This window comes from Heptranchias perlo, chromosome 3, assembly GCF_035084215.1.
Source record: "Heptranchias perlo isolate sHepPer1 chromosome 3, sHepPer1.hap1, whole genome shotgun sequence".
In the NCBI taxonomy this organism is placed as follows: domain Eukaryota; kingdom Metazoa; phylum Chordata; class Chondrichthyes; order Hexanchiformes; family Hexanchidae; genus Heptranchias; species Heptranchias perlo.
In genome coordinates this window covers 42705865-42727810 of record NC_090327.1, presented here as the reverse complement: position 1 = coordinate 42727810, position 21946 = coordinate 42705865, and the positions used below count along the sequence as shown (strand labels likewise).

The 21946-nt window shown below is 48.1% G+C and overlaps 1 protein-coding gene across 8 annotated transcripts in view; it reads right to left on the bottom strand.

The window, feature by feature from the left end:
• The window catches only part of cdh17 (cadherin 17, LI cadherin (liver-intestine)), a 171270-nt gene that overhangs the window by 132664 nt on the left and 16660 nt on the right, over positions 1-21946 (bottom strand). For all 8 annotated transcript variants that reach the window (XM_067979305.1, XM_067979324.1, XM_067979337.1 and 5 more), the window contains 4 exons: positions 21011-21112; positions 19848-19985; positions 15831-15969; positions 13017-13175 (listed from right to left, as the gene is read on the bottom strand). In XM_067979305.1, the coding sequence (XP_067835406.1) occupies positions 13017-13175; positions 15831-15969; positions 19848-19985; positions 21011-21112 (538 nt within the window). The remainder of the gene's footprint in view (positions 1-13016; positions 13176-15830; positions 15970-19847; positions 19986-21010; positions 21113-21946) is intronic.

Sequence of the window (21946 nt, the reverse complement as noted above, 5' to 3'; positions counted from 1 at the left end):
CGAATCGACCGCCCGTTATACTCCCCGCCCGATATTCAGTTTCGAATCGACCGCATGTAAAACTCCCCGCCCGATATTCAGTATCGAATCGACCGTCCGTTATACTCCCCGCCCGATATTCAGTATCGAATCGACCGTCCGTTATACTCCCCGCCCGATATTCAGTATCGAATCGACCGTCCGTTATACTCCCCGCCCGATATTCAGTATCGAATCGACCGTCCGTTATCCTCCCCGCCCGATATTCAGTATCGAATCGACCGCATGTAAAACTCCCCGCCCGATATTCAGTGTTGAATCGACCGTCCGTTATACTCCCCGCCCGATATTCAGTCTCGAATCGACCGTCCGTTATACTCCCCGCCCGATATTCAGTGTCGAATCGATCGCCCGTTATACTCCCCGCCCGATATTCAGCATTGAATCGACCGCCCGTTATACTCCCCGCACGATATTCATTATCGAATCGACCGTCCGTTTTCCTCCCCGCCCGATATTCAGTATCGAATCGACTGCATGTTATACTCCCCGCCCGATATTCAGTATCGAATCGAGCGCCCACTGTACTTACCGCCCGATATTCAGTATCGTATCGACCGTCCGTTATACCCCCGCTCGATATTCAGCATCGAATCGACCGTCCGTTCTACTCCCCGCCCGATATTCAGTATCGCATCGACCGCCCGTTATACTCCCCGCACGATATTCAGTTTCGATTCGACCGCCCGTTATACTCCCCGCCCGATATTCAGTATCGAATCGACCGCCCGTTATACTCCCCGCCCGATATTCAGTATCGAATCGACCGCCCGTTATACTCCCCGCCCGATATTCAGTATCGAATCGACCGCCTGTTATACTCCCCGCCCGATATTCAGTATCGAATCGACCGTCCGTTATACTCCCCGCCCGATATTCAGTATCGAATCGACCGTCCGTTATACTCCCCGCCCGATATTCAGTATCGAATCGATCGCCCGTGAAACTCCCCGCCCGAGATTCAGTATTGAATCGACCGCCCGTTATACTCCCCGACCGATATTCAGTGTCGAATCGACCGTCCGTTATACTCCCCGCCCAATATTCAGTATCGAATCGACCGTCCGTTATACTCCCCGCCTGATATTCAGTGTCGCATCGACCGCATGTTATACTCCCCGCCCGATATTCAGTCTCGAATCGACCGCCTGGGATACTCCCCGCACGATATTCAGTTTCGATTCGACCGCCCGTTATACTCCCCGCCCGATATTCAGTATCGAATCGACCGCCCGTTATACTCCCCGCCCGATATTCAGTATCGAATCGACCGCCCGTTATACTCCCCGCCCGATATTCAGTATCGAATCGAACGCCTGGGATACTCCCCGCCCGATATTCAGTATCGATCGACCGTCCGTTATACTCCCCGCCCGATATTCAGTATCGAATCGACCGTCTGTTATACTCCCCACCCGATATTCAGTATCGAATCGACCGTCCGTTATACTCCCCGCCCGATATTCAGTATCGAATCGACCGTCCGTTATACTCCCCGCCCGATATTCAGTATCGATCGACCGCCCGTTATACTGCCCGCCCGATATTCAGTATCGAATCGACCGCCCGTTATACTCCCCGCCGATATTCAGTATCGAATCGACCGTCCGTTATACTCCCCGCCCGATATTCAGTATCGAATCGACCGTCCGTTATACTCGCCGCCCGATATTCAGTATCGACTCGACTGCCCGTTGTACTCCCCGCCCGATATTCAGTATCGAATCGACCGTCCGTTATACTCCCCGCCCGATATTCAGTATCGACTCGACTGCCCGTTGTCCTCCCCGCCCGATATTCAGTATCGAATCGACCGTCCGTTATCCTCCCCGCCCGATATTCAGTATCGAATCGACCGTCCGTTATACTCCCCGCCCGATATTCAGTATCGAATCGACCATCCGTTTTTCTCCCCGCCTGATATTCAGTATCGCATCGACCGCATGTTATACTCCCCGCCCGATATTCAGTGTCGAATCGACCGTCCGTTATCCTCCCCGCCCGATATTCAGTATCGAATCGACCGTCCGTTATACTCCCCACCCGATATTCAGTGTCGAATCGACCGTCCGTTATACTCCCCGCCCGATATTCAGTGTCGAATCGACCGTCCGTTTTTCTCCCCGCCTGATATTCAGTATCGCATCGACCGTCCGTTATACTCCCCGCCCGATATTCAGTATCGAATCGACCGCATGTAAAACTCCCCGCCCGATATTCAGTCTCGAATCGACCGCCCGTTATACTCCCCGCCCGATATTCAGTATCGAATCGACCGTCCGTTATACTCCCCGCCCGATATTCGGTATCGAATCGACCGTCCGTTATACTCCCCGCCCGATATTCAGTATCGAATCGACCGTCCGTTATACTCCCCGCCCGATATTCAGTATCGAATCGACCGCATGTAAAACTCCCCGCCCGATATTCAGTCTCGAATCGACCGCCCGTTATACTCCCCGCCCGATATTCAGTTTCGAATCGACCGCATGTAAAACTCCCCGCCCGATATTCAGTATCGAATCGACCGTCCGTTATACTCCCCGCCCGATATTCAGTGTCGAATCGACCGTCCGTTATCCTCCCCGCCCGATATTCAGTATCGAATCGACCGCATGTAAAACTCCCCGCCCGATATTCAGTGTTGAATCGACCGTCCGTTATACTCCCCGCCCGATATTCAGTGTCGAATCGATCGCCCGTTATACTCCCCGCCCGATATTCAGCATTGAATCGACCGCCCGTTATACTCCCCGCACGATATTCATTATCGAATCGACCGTCCGTTTTCCTCCCCGCCCGATATTCAGTATCGAATCGACTGCATGTTATACTCCCCGCCCGATATTCAGTATCGAATCGAGCGCCCACTGTACTCACCGCCCGATATTCAGTATCGTATCGACCGTCCGTTATACCCCCGCTCGATATTCAGCATCGAATCGACCGTCCGTTCTACTCCCCGCCCGATATTCAGTATCGCATCGACCGCCCGTTATACTCCCCGCACGATATTCAGTTTCGATTCGACCGCCCGTTATACTCCCCGCCCGATATTCAGTATCGAATCGAGCGCCCACTGTACTCCCCGCCCGATATTCAGTATCGCATCGACCGCCCGTTATACTCCCCGCACGATATTCAGTTTCGATTCGACCGCCCGTTATACTCCCCGCCCGATATTCAGTATCGAATCGACCGCCCGTTATACTCCCCGCCCGATATTCAGTGTCGAATCGACCGCCCGTTATACTCCCCGCCCGATATTCAGTATCGAATCGACCGCCTGGGATACTCCCCGCCCGATATTCAGTGTCGAATCGACCGTCCGTTATACTCCCCGCCCAATATTCAGTATCGAATCGACCGTCCGTTATACTCCCCGCCTGATATTCAGTATCGCATCGACCGCATGTTATACTCCCCGCCCGATATTCAGTCTCGAATCGACCGTCCGTTATACTCCCCGCCCGATATTCAGTATCGAATCGACCGTCCGTTATGCTCCCCGCCGGATATTCAGTATCGAATCGACCGTCCGTTCTACTCCCCGCCCGATATTCAGTATTGAATCGACCGTCCGTTATCCTCCCCGCCCGATATTCAGTATCGAATCGACCGCATGTAAAACTCCCCGCCCGATATTCAGTATCGAATCGACCGTCCGTTATATTCCCCGCCCGATATTCAGTTTCGAAACGACCGCCCGTTATACTCCCCGCCCGATATTCAGTATCGAATCGACCGTCCGTTTTACTCCCCGCCCGATATTCAGTATCGAATCGACCGCCCGTTATCCTCCCCGCCCGATATTCAGTATCGAATCGACCGTCCGTTATACTCCCCGCCCGATATTCAGTCTCGAATCGACCGCCCGTTATACTCCCCGCCCGATATTCAATATCGAATCGACCGTCCGTTATACTCCCCGCCCGATATTCAGTATCGAATCGACCGTCCGTTATACTCCCCGCCCGATATTCAGTATCGAATCGACCGTCCGTTATACTCCCCGCCCGATATTCAGTATCGAATCGATCGCCCGTTATACTCCCCGCCCGATATTCAGTATCGCATCGACCGTCCGTTATACTCCCCGTCCGATATTCAGTTTCGAATCGACCGTCTCTTCTACTCCCCGTCCGATATTCAGTATCGAATCGACCGCATGTTATACTCCCCGCCCGATATTCAGTATCGAATCGACCGCATGTTATACTCCCCGCCCGATATTCAGTATCGAATCGACCGCATGTTATAGTCCCCGCCCGATATTCAGTATCAAATCGACCGCCCGTGAAACTCCCCGCTCGATATTCAGTATCGAATCGTCCGTCCGTTATACTCCCCGCCTGATATTCAGTATCGAATCGACCGCCCGTTATACTCCCCGCCCGATATTCAGTATCGCATCGACCGTCCGTTATACTCCCCACCCGATATTCAGTATTGAATCGACCGCCCGTTATACTCCCCGCCCGATATTCAGTATCGAAACGACCGCACATTTTACTCACCGCCCGATATTCAGTATCGAATCGATCGCCCGTTATCCTCCCCGCCCGATATTCAGTATCGAATCGACCGCACGTTATACTCCCCGCCCGATATTCAGTATCGAATCGACCGTCCGTGAAACTCCCCGCATGATATTCAGTATCGACTCGACCGTCCGTTGTACTCCCCGCGCGATATTCAGTATCGAATCGACCGTCCGTTATACTCCCCGCCCGATTTTCAGGATCGACTCAACCGCCCGTTATACTCCCCGCCCGATATTCAGTTTCAACTCGACCGCCCGTGATACTCCCCGCCTGATATTCAGTTTCGACTCGACCGTCCGTTATACTCCCCGCCCGATATTCAGTATCGAATCGACCGTCCGTTATACTCCCCGCCCGATATTCAGTATCGAATCGAACGCCCGTTATACTCCCCGCCCGATATTCAGTATCGAATCGACCGTCGGTTATACTCCCCGCCCGATATTCAGTATCGAATCGACCGCCCGTGAAACTCCCCGCTCGATATTCAGTATCGAATCGACCGTCCGTTATACTCCCCGCCCGATATTCAGTATCGAATCGACCGTCCGTTATACTCCCCGCCCGATATTCAGTATCGAATCGATCGCCCGTTATACTCCCCGCCCGATATTCAGTATCGCATCGACCGTCCGTTATACTCCCCGCCTGATATTCAGTATCGAATCGACCGCCTGTTATACTCCCCGCCCGATATTCAGTATCGAATCGTCCGTCCGTTATACTCCCCGCCCGATATTCAGTATCGAATCGACCGTCCGTTATACTCCCCGGCCGATATTCAGTATCGAATCGATCGCCCGTGAAACTCCCCGCCCGAGATTCAGTATTGAATCGAACGCCCGTTATACTCCCCGACCGATATTCAGTATCGAATCGATGGCCCGTTATACTCCCCGCCCGATATTCAGTATCGTATCGACCGCCCGTTATACTCCCCGCCCGATATTCAGTATCGATCGACCGTCCGTTATACTCCCCGCCCGATATTCAGTATCGTATCGACCGCCCGTTATACTGCCCGCCCGATATTCAGTATCGAATCGACCGCCCGTTATACTCCCCGCCCAATATTCAGTATCGAATCGACCGCACGTTATACTCCCCGCCCGATATTCAGTATCGAATCGACTGTCCGTTATACTCCCCGCCCGATATTCAGTATCGAATCGACCGCACGTTATTCTCCCCGCCCGATATTCAGTATCGAATCGACCGTCCGTTATACTCCCCGCCCGATATTCAGTATCGACTCGACTGCCCGTTGTACTCCCCGCCCGATATTCAGTATCGAATCGACCGCCCGTTATACTCCCCGCCCGATATTCAGTATCGAATCGACCGTCCGTTATCCTCCCCGCCCGATATTCAGTGTCGAATCGATCGCCCGTTATACTCCCCACCCGATATTCAGTCTCGAATCGACCGCCCGTTATACTCCCCGCCCGATATTCAGTTTCGAATCGACCGCATGTAAAACTCCCCGCCCGATATTCAGTATCGAATCGACCGTCCGTTATACTCCCCGCCCGATATTCAGTCTCGAATCGACCGCCCGTTATACTCCCCGCCCGATATTCAGTATCGAATCGACCGCCCGTTATACTCCCCGCCCGATATTCAGTATCGAATCGACCGTCCGTTATCCTCCCCGCCCGATATTCAGTATCGAATCGACCGCATGTAAAACTCCCCGCCCGATATTCAGTGTCGAATCGACCGTCCGTTAGACTCCCCGCCCGATATTCAGTCTCGAATCGACCGCCCGTTATACTCCCCGCCCGATATTCAGTATCGAATCGACCGTCCGTTATACTCCCCGCCCGATATTCAGTGTCGAATCGATCGCCCGTTATACTCCCCGCCCGATATTCAGTATCGAATCGACCGTCCGTTATACTCCCCGCCCGATATTCAGTGTCGAATCGATCGCCCGTTATACTCCCCGCCCGATATTCAGTATCGAATCGACCGTCCGTTAAACTCCCCGCCCGATATTCAGCATTGAATCGACCGCCCGTTGTACTCCCCGCCCGATATTGAGTATTGAATCGACCGCCCGTTATACTCCCCGCCCAATATTCAGTATCGAATCGATCGCCCGTTCTACTCACCGCCCGATATTCAGCATTAAATCGACCGCCCGTTATACTCACCGCCCGATATTCAGTATCGAATCGACCGTCCGTTATACTCCCCGCCTGATATTCAGTATCGCATCGACCGCATGTTATACTCCCCGCCCGATATTCAGTATCGAATCGACCGTCCGTTATACTCCCCGCCCGATATTCAGCATCGAATCGACCGTCCGTTATACTCCCCGCCCGATATTCAGCATCGAATCGACCGTCCGTTATACTCCCCGCCCGATATTCAGTATCGACTCGACCGTCCGTTATACTCCCCGCCTGATATTCAGTATCGCATCGACCGCATGTTATACTCCCCGCCCGATATTCAGTATCGAATCGACCGTCCGTTATACTCCCCGCCCGATATTCAGCATCGAATCGACCGTCCGTTATACTCCCCGCCCGATATTCAGCATCGAATCGACCGTCCGTTATACTCCCCGCCCGATATTCAGCATCGAATCGACCGTCCGTTCTACTCCCCGCCCGATATTCAGTATTGAATCGACCGTCCGTTATCCCTACCGCCCGATATTCAGTATCGAATCGACCGCATGTAAAACTCCCCGCCCGATATTCAGTATCGAATCGACCGTCCGTTATATTCCCCGCCCGATATTCAGTGTCGAAACGACCGCCCGTTATACTCCCCGCCCGATATTCAGTATCGAATCGACCGTCCGTTTTACTCCCCGCCCGATATTCAGTATCGAATCGACCGCCCGTTATCCTCCGCGCCCGATATTCAGTATCGAATCGACCGTCCGTTATACTCCCCGCCCGATATTCAGTCTCGAATCGACCGCCCGTTATACTCCCCGCCCGATATTCAGTATCGAATCGACCGTCCGTTATACTCCCCGCCCGATATTCAGTATCGTATCGACCGTCCGTTATACTCCCCGCCCGATATTCAGTATCGAATCGACCGTCTCTTCTACTCCCCGTCCGATATTCAGTTTCGAATCGACCGTCTCTTCTACTCCCCGTCCGATATTCAGTATCGAATCGACCGCATGTTATACTCCCCGCCCGATATTCAGTATCGAATCGACCGCATCTTATACTCCCCGCCCGATATTCAGTATCGAATCGACCGCATGTTATACTCCCCGCCCGATATTCAGTATCGAATCGACCGCCCGTTATAGTCCCCGCCCGATATTCAGTATCGAATCGACCGTCCGTTATACTCCCCGCCCGATATTCAGTATCGAATCGACCGCCCGTTATACTCCCCGCCCGATATTCAGTATCGAATCGACCGTCCGTTATACTCCCCGCCCGATATTCAGTATCGAATCGACTGTCCGTTATGCTCCCCGCCCGATATTCAGTCTCGACTCGACCGCCCGTTATTCTCCCCGCCCGATATTCAGTATCGACTCGACCGCCCGTTATACTCCCCGCTCGATATTCAGTCTCGCATTCACCGCCCGTTATACTCCCCGCCCGATATCCAGTGTCGAATCGACCGTCCGTTATACTCCCCGTCCGATATTCAGTATCGCATCGACCGTCCGTTATAATCCCCGCCCGATATTCAGTATCGAATCGACCACCCGTTACACTCCCCGCCTGATGTTCAGTATCGAATCGACCGTCCGTTATACTCCCCGCCCGATATTCAGTGTCGCATCGACCGTCCGTTATACTCCCCGCCCGATATTCAGTATCGAATCGACCGTCCGTTATACTCCCCGCCCGATATCCAGTATCGAATCGACCGCCCGTTATACTCCCCGACCGATATTCATTGTAGCATCGACCGTCCGTTATACTCCCCGCCCGATATTCAGTATCGCATCGACCGTCCGTTATACTCCCCGCCCGATATTCAGTATCGAATCGACCGTCTGTTATGCTCCCCGCCCGATATTCAGTGTCGAATCGAATGCCCGTTATACTCCCCGCCCGATATTCAGTATAGCATCGACCGTCCGTTATACTCCCCGCCCGATATTCAGTATCGCATCGACCGTCCGTTATACTCCCCGCCCGATATTCAGTGTCGAATCGACCGTCCGTTATACTCCCCGCCCGATATTCAGTATCGAATCGACCGCATGTTTTACTCCCCGCCCGATATTCAGTATCGAATCGATCACCCGTTATACTCCCCGCCCGATATTCAGTATCGAATCGAACGCCCGTTATACTCCCCGCCCGATATTCAGTATCGAGTCGACCGTCCGTTATACTCCCCGCCCGATATTCAGTATCGACTCGACCGTCCGTTATACTCCCCGCCCGATATTCAGCATCGAATCGACCGCACGTTATACTCCCCGTCCGATATTCACTATCGTATCGACCGTCCGTTATACTCCCCGCCCGATATTCAGTATCGTATCGACCGTCCGTGATACTCCCCGCCCGATATTCAGGATCAAATCGACAGCCCGTTATACTCCCCGCCCGATATTCAGTATCGTATCGACAGCCCGTTATACTCCCCGCCCGATATTCAGTATCGAATCGACCGCCCGTTATAGTCCCCGCCCGATATTCAGTATCGAATCGACCGTCCGTTATACTCCCCGCCCGATATTCAGTATCGAATCGACCGCCCGTTATACTCCCCGCCCGATATTCAGTATCGAATCGACCGTCCGTTATACTCCCCGCCCGATATTCAGTATCGACTCGACCGTCCGTTATGCTCCCCGCCCGATATTCAGTATCGACTCGACCGCCCGTTATACTCCCCGCCCGATATTCAGTATCGACTCGACCGCCCGTTATACTCCCCGCCCGATATTCAGTATCGACTCGACCGTCCGTTATACTCCCCGCCCGATATTCAGTATCGACTCGACCGTCCGTTATACTCCCCGCCCGATATTCAGTATCGCATCGACCGTCCGTTATACTCCCCGCCCGATATTCAGTTATCGAATCGACCGCCCGTTATACTCCCCGCCTGATGTTCAGTATCGAATCGACCGTCCGTTATACTCCCCGCCCGATATTCAGTGTCGCATCGACCGTCCGTTATACTCCCCGCCCGATATCCAGTATCGAATCGACCGCCCGTTATACTCCCCGCTCGATATGCAGTATCGAATCGACCGCATGTTATACTCCCCGCCCGATATTCAGTATCGAATCGACCGCATGTTATACTCCCCGCCCGATATTCAGTATAGCATTCACCGCACGTTATACTCCCCGCCCGATATTCAGTATCGCATCGACCGTCCGTTATACTCCCCGCCCGATATTCAGTATCGAATCGACCGTCTGTTATACTCCCCGCCCGATATTCAGTGTCGAATCGAATGCCCGTTATACTCCCCGCCCGATATTCAGTATTGAATCGACCGCACGTTATACTCCCCGCCCGATATTCAGTGTCGCATCGACCGTCCGTTATACTCCCCGCCCGATATTCAGTATCGAATCGACCGTCCGTTATACTCCCCGCCCGATATTCAGTATCGCATCGACCGTCCGTTATACTCCCCGCCCGATATTCAGTATCGAATCGACCGTCTGTTATACTCCCCGCCCGATATTCAGTGTCGAATCGAATGCCCGTTATACTCCCCGCCCGATATTCAGTATCGAATCGACCGTCCGTTATACTCCCCGCCCGATATTCAGTGTCGCATCGACCGTCCGTTATACTCCCCGCCCGATATTCAGTATCGAATCGACCGTCCGTTATACTCCCCGCCCGATATCCAGTATCGAATCGACCGCCCGTTATACTCCCCGACCGATATTCATTGTAGCATCGACCGTCCGTTATACTCCCCGCCCGATATTCAGTATCGCATCGACCGTCCGTTATACTCCCCGCCCGATATTCAGTATCGAATCGACCGTCTGTTATGCTCCCCGCCCGATATTCAGTGTCGAATCGAATGCCCGTTATACTCCCCGCCCGATATTCAGTATAGCATCGACCGTCCGTTATACTCCCCGCCCGATATTCAGTATCGCATCGACCGTCCGTTATACTCCCCGCCCGATATTCAGTGTCGAATCGACCGTCCGTTATACTCCCCGCCCGATATTCAGTATCGAATCGACCGCATGTTTTACTCCCCGCCCGATATTCAGTATCGAATCGATCACCCGTTATACTCCCCGCCCGATATTCAGTATCGAATCGAACGCCCGTTATACTCCCCGCCCGATATTCAGTATCGAGTCGACCGTCCGTTATACTCCCCGCCCGATATTCAGTATCGACTCGACCGTCCGTTATACTCCCCGCCCGATATTCAGCATCGAATCGACCGCACGTTATACTCCCCGTCCGATATTCACTATCGTATCGACCGTCCGTTATACTCCCCGCCCGATATTCAGTATCGTATCGACTGTCCGTGATACTCCCCGCCCGATATTCAGGATCAAATCGACAGCCCGTTATACTCCCCGCCCGATATTCAGTATCGTATCGACAGCCCGTTATACTCCCCGCCCGATATTCAGTATCGAATCGACCGCCCGTTATAGTCCCCGCCCGATATTCAGTATCGAATCGACCGTCCGTTATACTCCCCGCCCGATATTCAGTATCGAATCGACCGCCCGTTATACTCCCCGCCCGATATTCAGTATCGAATCGACCGTCCGTTATACTCCCCGCCCGATATTCAGTATCGACTCGACCGTCCGTTATGCTCCCCGCCCGATATTCAGTATCGACTCGACCGCCCGTTATACTCCCCGCCCGATATTCAGTATCGACTCGACCGCCCGTTATACTCCCCGCCCGATATTCAGTATCGACTCGACCGTCCGTTATACTCCCCGCCCGATATTCAGTATCGACTCGACCGTCCGTTATACTCCCCGCCCGATATTCAGTATCGCATCGACCGTCCGTTATACTCCCCGCCCGATATTCAGTTATCGAATCGACCGCCCGTTATACTCCCCGCCTGATGTTCAGTATCGAATCGACCGTCCGTTATACTCCCCGCCCGATATTCAGTGTCGCATCGACCGTCCGTTATACTCCCCGCCCGATATCCAGTATCGAATCGACCGCCCGTTATACTCCCCGCTCGATATGCAGTATCGAATCGACCGCATGTTATACTCCCCGCCCGATATTCAGTATCGAATCGACCGCATGTTATACTCCCCGCCCGATATTCAGTATAGCATTCACCGCACGTTATACTCCCCGCCCGATATTCAGTATCGCATCGACCGTCCGTTATACTCCCCGCCCGATATTCAGTATCGAATCGACCGTCTGTTATACTCCCCGCCCGATATTCAGTGTCGAATCGAATGCCCGTTATACTCCCCGCCCGATATTCAGTATTGAATCGACCGCACGTTATACTCCCCGCCCGATATTCAGTATCGAATCGACCGCATGTTATACTCCCCGCCCGATATTCAGTATCGTATCGACCGTCCGTGATACTCACCGCCCGATATTCAGTATCGAATCGACCGTCCGTTATACTCCCCGCCCGATATTCAGTCTCGAATCGACCGTCCGTTATACTCCCCGCCCGATATCCAGTTTCGAATCGACCGCCCATTATACTCCCCGCCCGATATTCAGTATAGCATTCACCGCACGTTATACTCCCCGCCCGATATCCAGTATCGAATCGACCGCCCGTTGTACTCCCCGCCCGATATTCAGTATCGAATCGACCGCACGTTATACTCCCCGCCCGATATTCAGTATCGAATCGACCGCACGTTATACTCCCCGCCCGATATTCAGTATCGAATCGATCGCCCGTTATCCTCCCCGCCCGATATTCAGTATCGAATCGATCGCCCGTTATACTCCCCGCCCGATATTCAGTATAGCATTGACTGTTCGTTGTACTCCCCGCCCGATATTCAATATCGAATCGACTGCCTGTTATACGCCCAACCCAATATTCAGTTCCGCTGACTTCAATCTCAGGCGGGGCGTGTAACGGGTAGTCGATACAACACCGCCAGTTTTGCGCCACCGGCCAAGACGAATTTCTACCCTTAAAAATCCCACTCCAGGTCCCAGACTACCTTGGAGCAATTCCATGGGAGATCAACAGTGTTTCAGGCAATACTTAGCACAGCATTCATTCGTTGTACTTTGCACAATGTCACACACGTGTGTTTTAACATGAATTCATCTAACAAAAGTGATGTTTTAATGAGATTTATATTTTATCTGTGATAGCACAGTGACAAATACATTCAGATATGACAGAATCATTTGGCACCACCTGCATTTAAATGTAAATATGGCATTCTCAAAATCATGTTGCAGAGAGGTGCCCTCTGGTTTAAATTGAAGAGATGTTTCATCTTATGGTCAACATACCTTCTTCAGTTGTGGAGATTGCCCCAGTTTCATTATTAATCTGGAACAACATTATTTTGTCAGTGGTTGGTATCTGCTGTGAGATCCTGTACATGATTTTAGCATTAGGAGTTGCAGGGTCATCCAAATCGGTAGCCTCTACATACATGAAAGCCTTGCCTGTGAATAGAAAGAGACAATTGATTTACTTCATAAAAATGTAAATAAATTATACCATTCCCCTCTTGAAAGCCCTGCTTTGTATGGAGGTACAGTTCCACAGATGCCAGCAACCTCCTCAATACCTCACCCAAGTGCCATTCATTCATCAAATGAGACTCTGGATGGAATATAGTGGGCTTCAGGCCTGCAATTTCCAGATGTGCATGGCCAATGGGTGTGGCTCCACAGTGGCAACATACATTTGTGAAGTCAGCCCCCAGTCTCATCCCACTGTCGTGTTGCTCCCCTCTTTTTCAAGCAACTATCTAATTCTCCTTTTAAAACAGTTATGGACTCTGCTTTAACAAGTGTTTGTGGCAGCTCATTCCACAGTCTTACAAAGCCTGTGCGAAGAATTTTTTTTAACCTCCCCTTCAATTCCTTTTATAATTAACTTAAATCTATGCCTTCTCGTTGCTGCCTCACTGACCAGTGGAAACATTCTATCCCTATTTATGAGTTCAAACCCTGGTATGAGGCATGAATCCCCAACCTTCTGACTCAGAGTCAAAAAAGCAATTAGGAAAGCAAAGAGGAACTACAAAAGTAAATTATCAAGGAATATAAAAAGAAATAGTAAAATAGTCTACAGACACATAAATAACAAAAGAAAAATCAGGATAGGGATAGGGTGACTAAGGGATGCACAAGATAAACTCACAGATAATGACAGCAAAATGGCAGAAATATTGAATAGTTACTTTGTCTCAGTATTTATCAGTGAGACTAATATGGTGGACATGATATTAGAAGGGATCAAAAAAGATATAAAGTCACTAAAGATAGAAAGGGGGGAGATAGTTGATAAACTAATCAAACTTAGAAAGGATAAAACCCCTGGTCCGGATGGATTGCATCCACACATATTAAACGAAGTTAAGGAAGAGATAGCAGAGGCACTACTACATATATATATATAAATTCATTAGAAAAGGGAATAGTGCCAGATGTTATTCCTATATTTAAAAAGGGAGATAGAACAAGTCCAGAGAGCTATAGACCAGTTAGCTTAACGTCTGTGGTAGGAAAGATAATGGAATCTTTACTCAAAGATCTAATAGAAAAACATCTAGAAACCGAAAATATAATTAAGAGTCGTCAGCACAGATTTCAAAAGGGAAGGTCATGCTTACTGAATTCTTTGAAGTAGTAACAGAAAGAGCTGACAAGGGAAATGCAGTAGATGTAATATATTTGGATTTTCAATTGGCTTTTGATATGGTACCGCATGGTAGATTCATGACTAAGGTCAGAGCATGTGGAGTCAGGGGACAGGTAGCAGAATGGATAGCAAGCTGGCTACAAAACAGAGAGTAGGGGTAGCTACTCAGACTAGCAAAAGGTGGGAAGTGGTGTTCTATCGGTGTTGAGACCACTGTTGTTCACAATTTACATTAATAATTTGGACACGGGAATTGGAAGTACAATTCCAAAATTTGCGGACGACACCAAACCGGGGGGAGTAGTTAATACAAAGGGAGAATGCGACGTAATACAAGAAGACCACGTCCCAAGAACAATTTTTAAAAAAATAATTAATATATTTTATTTATAGGTCATTAGCATAAATCATAATTAAGACTTTTGCCGCACTTTTCTCACCATTGCATTTATAACCTATTGAGGTTATTTTTAAGCAAATTTTACCAGTTACATTATAGATTCTACTTTCAGGACAAAATGCAATCAAGTGAATTAAAGTATTTGGAAGATGCTGAACACACAGAACCATTACAAAGTAAAATGCCTTATGTAACTGTGTTTACCACATTGTGATTTGTCACTCTTTGATGTAGGTAAAGCAAGAATTGCCTGGCAGAAGCAATCAAACAGTTACACATTGTGCACATTTTATAATTTCAAGACTGATGGCCCAAGCAGGACCTATCAAGTAAAAATTACCTTGATCGTTCTATCCCAGTACAGTATTAAAGAAAATAACACAACATAAAAACATCTTTAGTACCTTTTTAAATAAAAACACTGGGCCGAATATTCCGATCAGTCCCTGAGTGGAACTGGAGTGAATCGCCCCACCAGGGACCAGAAAATAGCATGGAACCCAATTCTGCCAGGATTCTGCCCCACGTTTTCCGTTCCACCATTTTCTGGTGGGAGGGGGTTCCATGGGCGGATCCTTCTCCAGCCTCCCCCTTGTCATGGAGGCATGCCTGGGGGAGTTTGCAGGTTCTCCTGGGATATCCACCCAGTATCCCTCAGTGGAATTCCCGCAGCTGAGAGCTGTCATGAGTTGTACTGAGGCCTCACAAAAGGTTATCAATCCCAGTAAGGATCGATTAACCTCGACAATAGGGAGGAGCCCGTTGGCTCCTATCAGAACTGGGGTTACTCTTCTTCAGTGCAGTTTGGCTCTCCCCAGGCCTTTTCTCTAATCCCAATTTTGCTGCCAGCTTATTGGGGCAGGCACCACTGATGTGTCCTTATTGGTGCGAAGCACCCACCCCAGGTAAACGAATGATCCTGCCCCTGTCATTTAGAACTGGGTCTGTCCTTCTCCGCTTCACCACTCTTCTATCAGCAGATTGGGCCTATCAGAATTTTGGGGCAATTTTCTCTTTAATTGCAGCTTAAGTTATTCAAAATGTTACCTACCAGGCCTGGCATTCTGGCGTACAACTCCATCATACGTTTTTTTTGTAAATATAGGTTGATTGTCATTTGTATCACGAACTAAAATTGTCACAGTGACAGGTCCTTCGACTGTCTCTTGTTTTTCATTTAGGCCTTCTATCTAAAAACAAAAAAAAACAAGTCAACAATGAATTACAAAGTTAAGTTCTCCTGTTGACCAAGTGGATAAAAGCACACAAAGAAGCCATTCAGACCTGTCACTCCTGTGCCAGTTGTCTTGAAGAGCTTTCCATTTAGTTCCATTCCCCTGCCCTTTATTTATAAAACCTATGTTTCTTTTTACAGTTTTGTTAACTTGTTCTCCTACTTTTAAAGTTCTGTGTATCTGAACAAGTCTCTCTGCTCTTCTACTCCTTTTAAAGTTTTACCATTAATTTATAATAAAGATGGAATTAAAAAAGAAAGGGTAAACACAGAATCATTTTGGGTAGAATGAATAGATTGTTACAAAGGTAAACTATTACTGGGGGCATACTATAGACCCCCAGTTCACAGTCAAAGCCATGATCTGGAACTATGGGAGGACATAAGGCTGGCAACTAGCGAGGGACCAACTATAGTAATTGGAGATTTCAACTTACCAGAAATTGACTGGGACAATAATGGCCTCGATTTTTACCCTCGGGCAGGAATGCAGCAAAGCAAGCAGCGTGCCAGTCCGGGAGCAACAGGCAGGCTCAGCCGATTTTAACGAGAGGGTCACATTAGCATGTCACTTGCTGACTTCACAACCAAAATGCCAGGAAGTCGTTGGGAAGCAGCTGCCGGCCATTAAAATTGATAAAGTCAGAGGCAGCCAGGGACCCAGGGAATGGTCTCCAGCACAAGAAAAGTAACTGCAAGGGTTCTGGGAGGAAAATAGCGGTCGTGAGGTGGTGGTGAGGCGGGGGTAAGCCCGGGTTAGAAGAGGATAAAGATTTCCTTGGGGAGTCTGGAAATGCATGGGTGGTAGGGTAGTAGATGAATTGAATGAAAGGCAAATTCTCCGAACTCCAATGGCTAGCTGTTGCACCCAGTCTTCCAAAAAGGAAGGCAATTAATTAAGATCATGATTACATCGCAGTCTCCATTTAAACTCAAAACAAACAATTCATTGGCCTTGAATATCCTCCGTATTTGCGCCCAGAGACAAGAGTAACCATCTGCGCTAAACAATGGCCAGTTTCAGCAAAGCAAGTGCAGCACATAGTGTCATAGTATCATAGTAAGTACTGCACAGGAGGAGGCCATTCAGCCCATCATGCCTGTGCCCGCTCCTTTGAAAGAACTATCCAATTAGTCCCATTTCCCTGCTCTTTCCCCATAGCCCTGTAAATTTGTTCCCTTCAAGTATTTATCCAATTGCCTTTTGAAAGTTACTGTTGAATCTACTTCCACCACCCTTTCAGGAAGTGCATTCCAGATCATTACAACTCACTGCATAAAAAAAATGTTTCCTCATGTCGCCTCTGGCTCTTTTGACGATCACCTTGAATCTGTGTCCTCTGGTTACTGACCCGTCTGCCACTGGAAACAGTTTCTCCTTATTTACTCTATCAAAACCGTTCATGATTTTGAACATCTCTATCCAATCTCCCCTTAACCTTTTCTGTTCTAAGGAGCACAACCCCACCTTCTCCAGTCTCTCCAGACAACTGAAGTCCCTCATCTCTGGTACCATTCTAGTAAATCTCTTCTGCATCCTCTCCAAGACCTTGACATCCTTCCTAAAATGTGGTGCCCAGAATTGAACACAATACTCCAGCTGAGACCTAACCAGTGTTTTATAAAGGTTTAGCATAACTTCCTTGCTTTTGTGCTCTATGCCTCTATTAATAAAGTCCAGGATCCCATATGCTTTTTTAACTGCCTTCTCAAATTATCCTGCCACCTTCAAAGATCTGAGTATGTGCACCCCCAGATCTCTCTGTTCCTATAACCCCTTTAAAACTGTACCATTTAGTTGTATTGCCTCTCCTCTTTCTTCCTACCAAAACTCTCTGTATTAAATTTCATTTGCCATGTGTCTGCCCATTTCACCAGTCTGTCTATGTCCTCCTGAAGTCTGTTACTGTCCTCCACATTGTTTACTACATTTCCGAGTTTCATGTCATCTGCAAATGTTGATATTATACCCTCCGCACCAAGTCCAGGTCATTAATATATATTTAAAAGAGCAGTGGTCCTAATACTGACCCGTGGGGAACACCACTATATACTTCCCTCCAGTCTGAAAAGCAACCACTACTCTCTGCTTTCTGTCCCCTAGCCAATTTTGTATCCACGCTGCCACTGTCCCTTTAATCCCATGGGCTTTAATTTTGCTAACAAGTCTATTATCTGGTACTTTATCAAATGCCTTTTGAAAGTTCATAAACACAACATCAACCGCATTACACTCATCAACCCTCTCTGTTACGTCATCAAAGAACTCAATTAAGTTAGTCAAACACAATTTTCCTTTAACAAATCCATGCTGATTTTCATTTATTAGCCCATACTTTTCCAAGTGCCAATTAATACTGTCCTATATTATTGTCTCTAAAAGTTTCCCCACCACCGACGTTAGGCTGACTGGCCTGTAATTGCTGGGTTTATCCCTCTCCCCTTTTTTGAACAGGGGTGTAACATTTGCAATCCTCCAGTCCTCCGGCATTGCCCCCCATATCTAAGGAGGTTTGGAAGATTGTGGCCAGAGCCTCTGCAATTTCCACCCTTACTTCCCTCAGTAACCTAGGATGGGTTGCAAAATCTCTGCAAAATCATCTATTTCATTCCCGTTCAGCAGGATTCATGGATTTTCAACAGAAAAATACTGAATGCATGATAAACTTTCTGCAATGGAACGATATTTATGGAAAACCCATGAATGGTATTCAAAATACTCCAGAACATTACCCTCTATACTTAATAACAGTTACTGCACTCCAAATCATAATTTATTGTATGAAATATTTACAGATGTGTGATAAGGTACTGTGTAAATACAAGTATTTATTTATTATTACTGGAACAGCATATTTCAATTTTCATACTGCCCATTACCGTCTATTATTGCCTCAATTTGGTCTCCATTGATATTATTAGTTATTATGGCCATTAGTTTTGCATTATGTTCTTACATTCTATGCAACTGCATTACAACTATCCATCAGAAAGAAAAGGCTATTGTCAGGACCAGTTCAGAGTTTTAATTCAAAATGGTGCCCAATCTCCTGCTATTCTAAATTGCTGTTTGCAGCCACATCAAAGTTCTCAAAAATAATTTTTAAAATTTTAAAAATGATCTCTTTGTGAACTATATTCTAACCTATGCACTTCAAAGTCACAAATCTGCTTAAACTGCATAATCAGTGCTACAACTGCCATAATGCCTCTTTCATTTGAGCATGAGTTATAAAGGCAGGTTCTCCATTTCTTTAAATCTTCCATTATTTAAACAGATGTTTAAAACACTCATCTTTGTAAAAATAGAAGATTCCCATGAGTGCCAGTGTTATACATGTTCATTGCTGGTTTGTTATGCAATTGTCCACTCATTTAAATCTGAAATCATTGGATTCTCTGGCATCATCTCTGGGGCACATTAATGCATGGGCCTACGGAGCCATGCCCAGGGGTCCCAGACAAATATAGGGGCCCGTAGGGGGCGGTGAGCCATGTCCGATAGGCAGCCCACCTGTTACAACCTGAGGAGCTCAGCCTCCCTGCCCCCAAACCCAATGGAACAAGAAGCCACCCATCAACGCCTGGGAGTCCCAGTGCCTGAGGGCAGCAGCTCACCCTAGTCTGATGGGACAGGTTTCAATGGACAGGTTTCCGGGGAGGGAGGTGGTCGGTTGTGCAGGGGGTGCGGAGGGGCCCCGAATGTTCTTGGCGCCCAGGGTACCAAGTATTCTTAATTCAGTTCTCTTCATCTTCTATTTCTGTATCCTCAATAATATAAACCAATGTTTCAATAATTATAATTTTCTTCTCCATAAAGTAATTTCCGTTTACCTGTAACTTGTAGACTGCTTTTTGTTCACGGTCCAGGGACATGTTGGAATACAACCATCCATTGTCTTCAACGTGGAACCTGCCCTCTGTTTCACCAGAAATTTTAAATGACTTCACAGCATCGTTGGTTGCTATAAACTACAATAAAAGAAAATGGTATACCAGATTTTCGTTGGTGTGCATTACAATCAAATATACAGTCAAGTGCCATCTTACCCTAGCATCAACAGTACAAATGACTAATGTAAAAGTTAACTTTATCTGTACTAATAGCTCAGTAGATAAATTGCTTGGTGTGTTAATTTGGCTGATATCAGCTGGGGGGAACAATTGGAGCACAATAATTGGCCACAGTCACACTGGGATTAAAAAAAGGCAAAAATTAAAAGATCGGTCAAGTTTAACACAGCAGCGTGGAAATGCACGAATGCTGACTGCTTGCGACAGCAGCTAATTAATAGTATGCATTCCTCCTGCAGGAGAAAGCTGCACACAATGCCAGGGAATGCCGTGCTACAGGCAGGATATGCCAACATCCAGCATTTGACATCATTTGAAAAGGAAGCATAGCCCCATAATTGGCTTCCACTATGGCCTGGCAGGTGAGGATGGTGATGTGGGAATTTCTGTACATTCAGTGAGTTTGTGAGAACATATACCTTTTTGTTCAATCGCTTCACCAGCAACCACTTTCCTCATAAGACATCTACAAAGTAGCTGATTGCTGTTCAACCACACCAAAGTTAACAGTACTTTTTCTTCTTCCAGAGGCTGCAAGCCAGGATACAGCAGAGAAGCTTTCAAAGGAGCGAGACCTTAGAGTCCCCTCTGCCTCTAGCAACACCAGCAACCGCTCACCCACCCCGTTATTAACCCTCTACCTTGGATTCAACAGCCCATGCACTAACTCGAGGCAGTACAGGCAGTGCGGATGAGAAAGTGATATGTGGTGACACAAAGCACAAGGAAGCCAGAGCGTGTTGTTTTGGAAGTGGAGCCGAATGTAGTTGAGTGGAGGCGTAAGACGTGTCAGCCCCTGGCTGCACAGCAATCCCATTTGCACATTTTCATGTACATAAAATCTTAACCCTTTTACATAATATTCACTGTTTAGAATTGTTTTTACATGATTTGAAACAATGGCAGCCAAAATTATGAGTTACCTGAAAAATCAGTAAAGGAACAGCAGTATCCTCAGCAACGTTCAGATCCATTGACTGCAATGGGCCTTTGGGAAAGTTTCCGTTAATTCCAGTGGTTAAAATCTGCAGTTAATATAAAGAAGTTAAATCATACCTGTACAGAAGCGGTTTCTATAGTGACATGCCATGGTTAATCCACATGTCATTGCTAAAAACCAGAGACTATCTTATTTTGTCATATGTATACCTCTATATAGTATTAGCTGCCATTTTATAAAATAGTCCTCACATTCCTGTCACTAGGATGTAAATGTATTTGTGCAAGCTTCCCCTAATGACTAAGTTGAGAAAGAAAGACTTGCATTTACATAGCACCTTTCACAATCTCAGCCAAGTGACTATACTTTTGAAGTATAGTCACTTTTGAAATATAGGGAAACACAATAGCAAATTTGTGCAGAGCAAGGTCCCACAAACAGCAATGAGATAAATGACCAGGTAATCTCTTTTAGTGGTTTTGGTTGAGAGATAAATATTGGCCAGAACACAAAGGATAAGTCCCCTGCTCAACTTTGAATAGTGCCATAGGATCTTTTACATCCACCTGAGAGGACAGACAGGGCCTCAGTTTAATGTCTCATCTGAAAGAAGTTAACTGGAGAAAATTGTGGCTCGCCCACGATTGGATGTCCAACGCGTAATCTGACAGCACAGAGGCAGTGGAGGGGACGAGAGAGGTGGTGGAGAAGTAGGGCTGGGTGTTGTCAACGTACATGCAGAAGCTGATCCCATGTCTTCGGATGATGTCGCCATGGGACAACATGTAGATGGGGAAGAGGAGGGAGCTAAGGAAAGATCCTTGGGGGACTCAAGAGGTAACAGTGCAGCGGCTGGAAGAGAAGCCATTGCTGGAGATGGTCTGGCTACAATTGGATAGGTAAGAATGAAACCAAGTGA